This window comes from Nomascus leucogenys, chromosome 8 (genome assembly GCF_006542625.1).
Source record: "Nomascus leucogenys isolate Asia chromosome 8, Asia_NLE_v1, whole genome shotgun sequence".
Classification (NCBI taxonomy): domain Eukaryota; kingdom Metazoa; phylum Chordata; class Mammalia; order Primates; family Hylobatidae; genus Nomascus; species Nomascus leucogenys.
The window spans coordinates 90,501,832-90,507,831 of NC_044388.1; the positions used below are offsets into that span (position 1 = coordinate 90,501,832).

The 6,000-nt window shown below is 51.8% G+C and overlaps 1 protein-coding gene across 4 annotated transcripts in view; it reads right to left on the reverse strand.

The window, feature by feature from the left end:
• The window catches only part of WHRN (whirlin), a 104,499-nt gene extending 101,025 nt beyond the window's left edge, over window positions 1-3,474 (reverse strand). For all 4 annotated transcript variants that reach the window (XM_030817690.1, XM_030817691.1, XM_030817689.1 and 1 more), the window contains exon 1: window positions 2,155-3,474. In XM_030817690.1, the coding sequence (XP_030673550.1) occupies window positions 2,155-2,772 (618 nt within the window). In that variant the 5' untranslated portion in view covers window positions 2,773-3,474. The remainder of the gene's footprint in view (window positions 1-2,154) is intronic.
• Between the last annotated feature and the right edge of the window lie 2,526 nt (window positions 3,475-6,000).

The window sequence follows — 6,000 nt, forward strand, 5'->3', positions numbered from 1 at the left end:
ACCAAAGAAAAGTCTGTCCTCTTTTCCTCCTGGGGTTAATGTAACACAAAACAGCCATCATTTTGCCTGTTGCTTCTGAAGGGTCCAAAGGGGTCCATGCCAGGCAGGTTATGTGTCCCGCCATGGCTAGAAGAGGGATGACCCTGGGGCAAGAGCTCATTTTGCCAATGTAGCCACCTCTGTTGGGAAAATGACAGTCAAGAGACAGAGCCGCTCAGCTCACACAGGCTCCCGCGCCACAGGCTCCCACACTTCAAGGACAGCTCTGCTCCTATCAACCTCTCCCTTGCCGGCAAGGGTTTATTCTCAGGCTTCAAAAACTATGACATGGAGAGTTTAGGTTTTACTCTGGAAGCAGCAAGAGTAAATAAACAAGCTAAAGGCTAGTGCTGCTCTGAGTCACAGTTTAACAGCACCACAGTGTTATTGAGGGAGATTCAGAGAGAAGATCTGGAGCGGGCTCAATGAAATGGTGGTGGGGGAAGGCGGGGGTGGCAGGCAGGGGGCACTGCTGGTAAACTGAAACTCCCAGCCAAGCAGCTTGACCTTTATGGCACAGCTGAGTCTGGGGTACAAACTGAAGTGACAGTCTGCGTTTTGAATGCCCAAGGTAACTGACAGCCTTTCCAAAGCGTCTCACCTTATCACCTTGTGACCGTTAAGTTACCCAAGTCTTTTTAAATTGCCACTAAAATTGAATCCACATTTATAAATGATCATTTGCATCAAGTATCTTTAGCGCATAAATTTATCATCTGGGAACTCCAGACCTTTTAAGGCCAAAGCTAATGGACTACTTCTTTATAAATATATGGAATACTAAACAAAGGGAAAAGATTGATAGAGGGTGAAGAGGAATTGTTGCATGGAAACTCACAACGAGCATGGAAACTCACAACGAGCTTTGCCCACTGCACCCTGGTACAGTATAAACCGATCGGCCTTTTTCCAGAAGCTGCAAAGAAGTTTCCGAAAGCCTCAAGGGCTTCCTCCAAAGGGGTTGATGGGCTGGGAAGCCAACATCAGGTGCACAGCCAGGGAGACGGCTCAAGACTCACCTGGACACAGGTCACTGAACGGCACTCAGGAGGAAGTAGCCGTGGGCCTCTGCTGCCTAGGAGTTTCCCAGTAGCCAGCAGGCCCTCAGATAGAGTTCAAAACACCTGCGCTGGCGGGGAGTGGGGGTTTACAGAACAGTCCAACCCCCTGAGAAGCATTTCTCTGCAGAAGCAGAGCATGTGTCGTTGTCCCTTTTCCCCCAAACTCTTCACTTCTTGTACGCAAAGGAGGTCGGGGGAGGGGGGAAGGGGGAAAAATGCCTGCAAAGGATCCTCGAATCCACCCTGGACCCAACACTATGCATCATACTCCAGCTGGTTTTCAGTAGCCCTGGGCTGTGAGATCAGTGAGCACACACACTCCTTTAAAAAGCATGATTAAATCCTTGGAAGCCTGTTGTCATGAGGTTATATTTCTCAATTAACAGATGGCAGAAAGGACAAACACTCTCAGGGGCTGGGGAATTTATTTTTGACATTCAGGCAGGAGTCTCATTTCCAAAAAGGTTAGGGACCACTTATTTGGTCCCGTGGCCCCATTTTCCAAGTGGAGAACAAGAGGTCCTGAGAGGGCAAGTGACTTGCTTCAGGATACACAGCCTGGTTCAAAAACAGCCGCGTCAAGCCAGTGCACTGTGGATCACACAAACGGCCTCCTCAGGCCACTTAAGAGCTAACAAAACTTTGTTTCAGGGAAAAAAAAAAAAAAAAAAAAAAACATAGAATGGCAGTAGCAAAGGCCACCTAATGATGCCAAGCAGAGATTTTATCTCTTTTAATGTTCATAAGAATCCACAGCCCTTTTCACACATTGTAACCATACATTTGCTCAAGTATTTATTACTATCGCCTGCACTAGCCTTTAAGCCTCACGAAGGCAAGGGCCATGTCTGTTTGTGCAGAACTACGTTCCCAGTGCCTGAGAGCTATTTGCTCTGTAAGCCATATATTCCTGTTTTAAAGTATTAAAAAAAAAAAAAAAAAGCCCAGAAAGGCCAAGTGATTCACCAAAGGACACACAGCATGGAATTACTGAAAAAGCTGTGCCACTCTGTCCATACTCTGCCCCAGACTCCTCTCCAAACCACAGCCTTACCTTGACGGCCTCCGCGTGGGTCACCCGGGCCAGGGATTTGTCGTTGACCCGCAGAATCTGGTCCCCGACCCGCAGTCCTTCCTTCTCAGCTAGAGAGCCTGGTTCCACCAGAGACACGTAGATGCCCACGCCGTGCTCCGAGCCCCCACGGATGCTGAAGCCCAAGCCCTCGTGGGCCTTGGCACGCCGCAAACTCACCAGGCGCACCTCCCCTGGCCCCGCGCCGTCGGGGCCGCCCCAGGCGGGCTGCCTGTAGGGGGTGGTGGCGGGCAGGTAGAGGCCCTCGGCTGTGTACTGGTCGAAGAGCAGCTGGTCGGAGCGCGGGATGACCAGACGAAGCATGGGCAGCAGGCGCCGCTTGACCGGACTGTCCAGCAGCACGCGCAGGGTGCGCACCAGGTCGAAGACGTTGCGGCGCGCGTGGTAAGCGTTCAGGCAGTGGGTGAACTGCTCCCGCTCCGCTTCGCTCAGCAGCGCGGTCAGCGCCTGGTGCAGCTGGCGCACGTTGGCAGACAGTAGCCGCAGCCCCGCGCCCCCGCCGCCGCCCGCTCCGGCTGCCGAGCCCAGAGAGCCAGTGGAGGACGAGCTCACCGACAGGCCGTCCAGCGGCGCGCTCATCTCCCCGCCGAGGCCCGGCCGGGCTCTGGGCGCGCGGGGTGTGGGGGGTGCCGCTGTCCTCGCGGGTACTGGCGCGACAGCTGGATCCCCGGGAGCGCGAAGACGACGGCTGGAGCCTGGGTTTGGGGAGCACGGGTACAGTGGCTGGATCCTAGAGGGTCGCGGAGACCGCTGCTAGAGTCCCGGAGGCGCGAAGACGGCGGGGGTCGCGAACCTGGAATCCGGGGGACGCGGAGACGTCGGCGGGTTCCTGAGAGACACAAGAGTTGGCTGCTGGAGCCCGGAGGTGGCGGAGGCTGCTGCTGGAGTCCGGGAGGCGCGGGGTCAGCAGCTACATTCTGGAGGGCACGGAGACCACGGGCGGCTGGAGTTCGGGGGCGCCGCAAAGCTGACCTGACTGCCCCGTCACACCATGCCCGGGGCTCCCCCAGCCGGGCTGCCCGTTCCTCTAGGGCTGGGGGACCCCAAAGTCAGAAGTTGGGGCGGAGGGCGCTCTAGTCCCAGAGCAGTCCGGGGAGTCGCAGGCGGTGAAGCCGCGCGGGCGTCCGACAAGCGGTGCGGGGCATGTCCGGGGCAGCCCCAGGATGCAGCCGCCCGGGGAGCCTCCGCGCCCCTGCGCCGCCCGGACGCGAGCCCGGACTTTGCGAACTGTTGAGCCACCCGGGCCGAGTCTTCCAGCGAGTTCGACGCCGTCGCGTTGCCAGCCCGGCCCGGGCCCCGCCCCCTCGCCCCTCCTCCTGCCCGCCCCCTCCCCCCGGGCTCCTCAGGAAATGACGTCCCGCCCGGTGCGCCTGGCCGTTGCCTGGAGACGGGGTGAAACAGTCCAGCCCCAGGGAAGAAAGGGGTGAACGCGGCGGTAGGGGTGGGAGGAGCCCCCGCGTCCCCTACCCCGCCGGCAGAGCCGGGAGCGGGGCTCAGAAACAGCGCTTTTCGGCGATCGCAGCGAGTGCCAGCACCAGGATCGCTTTGGAGTAATTAGCCGGGTAGCTAATTCACAATTCGGGGGGAAATCGTTAAGTTTTTTGTTTGTTTGATTTTTGCTTCCAAAATACTGGTCACTTCAGTCTCAGTTTTCTTCCTTACAATGTGGCGCTCCCCTCCTGCACGCGCCCTGACATGACAAGTTCAAGGGTTTATGTGGAGTTGGCCACCTACCGTGTGCGAGAGACGAATACAAGCATGGACTGCTGTCTGCCGGAGTCAACTCCGTGGCAAGGATGGATCAGGCTAGACCCCTTCCCAGTCTCCATTGCGAGGGAAAAACCACTTTCAGAAATATTATATAAAGTGTACACCCCACGCTCGCACACACGCATACAAATGAGCGCCTATAAAACTGGTGAAATCTGAGTAAGGTGGGTGGATTGTATCAATGTCAATGTCCTGGTTGCCATCGTGTCAACATCGGGGGAAGCTGGGTGAAGGGTACATGGGATGTCTATGTATTATTTCTTACAACTGCATTTGGATCTACAATCTCAAAATAGAAATTAAAAATATATATATCTGAAGTGGCCTGGAGAAAAATCTATGCTCTCCCATCCCTAGGCAAAAATGGGAAGATACACCCAGGTGTGCCCTGGAGTCTGTCATCACCCACCCAATCCCCCAAATAAGATTTAAGTAAAATACTGTGCTTTTATTCTAATGGGGAGCTTCATAGTTCTACACACACACACCTACCTCACACACATCCCTTCCAACCTGAGCTGCCTCTCCTAAGCCATTCTTCTATGTATTTTTCCTAAAAGTCTTCAGAATTTCCATTGCAGAGCCAGCTGAATTCTATCCAGGGTAGGGCAAGATGGAGGATTACCTGGAGGATTTGGTTTGTGGTGGACCCAGAAGGATAGATCATTCGTTTATTTATTTGTTTATTTGGTCGCTCTTCATTCAACGTTTTTGAAGCATCTGCTCTGTGCTGGGTCATGTGCTAGGTGCTGGAGACCCAGGGGAGAAAGATCAAATAAATAAATAGAGTTAAAAACCAGTGTGATACCTGTTGTATTGGCTGAGGGAGCCCAGGTTTAGGAGAGGAGAATATGGTAAGGACTTTACTGAAGAGGCAACACCTGAATGAAGAACCTGTGAGGAGAACCGACTTTCTCCTCTAGACAATGGGGAAGAGTGGAAAGGTTTTCAACACTGTTGACTTAATGCATTGAAGCTAGGAATGGAAGCTGTATTTTCCCTAAAGATCTTCAATTCTTTACTTCCCTAAAATAGACATAGGTTAAATTAATGCTCAATAAAAATATTTAACAGTGTGTCTGAGGAAGATTTTTTAAAAAATAGCCAATTAGGCTACCTTTGGACATCTGTCTTACAGCTCTAATCTTAGCAGTTAATAGTGTGTATCCTTATTCCTCCTTTGTAACTGATGTTGAAGCCTTTCATGCAACTAGACCAAGATGTTTAAGGAAGAAAAATCAATCTTCTCCACCCCAAAAATGTATTAATGACATACCTCAAAATGCCACCAAGCAGGGCTTAATTGTATGCAGTTCAGGTTTCCTGCTAATGTATTTCATTCTCAGCTCTCACTTAGTTTGTGTTTTAATTATAATTTCTGTGATTGGCTTGATAAATGCATCCCAGGAGCTAAGATCCCCAGTCCCAACGTTTTATTTCTGTGCAAAGGATGTTTTCGAGAAGGTGTTTGCTTTAGGCAGCAGAAACCAGGCTGCATGCAGTCTTAGTAGAAAAAGAAACACTTTCTTCTGCAAACATCAGAGACCATCTGAAATGCTGTGCTATTGTTTAATTTCATAGAGGATGGTTTGGGAGGGCAGATGATAGAAAAAGAAATCGTTGGAGTTTCTTCCATCCATCTTACATAACCACTTTAGTATCAGTTTGCACTGTGTCCCCTCAGGCAAGAGGCAGTGTGTAACTGTGCTCAAACCTCCAGAATCCTATTTCATGTATGAAGATGTTTGTCATTCAGAAATAAGCTCTTGGAAATGCTTCGGCTTCTGAGGACTGCACCGCAAGACCTGGGAGAAAAACCTGAGTACACAACTTGGCCTTGGTTGCATACTGCCCTCTTCAGAGGGAAAATATTATTCTCCCATGCATGCAGCAGGCTTCTGTTTGCTTTCTTCACCAAAGCCACTTTTAATTGTTCATTAATGCTCCCCAGCTCTGGCCAGTGAATGCCCTTCCCTTAGGAATGTTCCTGGAAACTTGAACACACTGGAGCAGTTGAAAAGACAGAAGGAAGAAGAA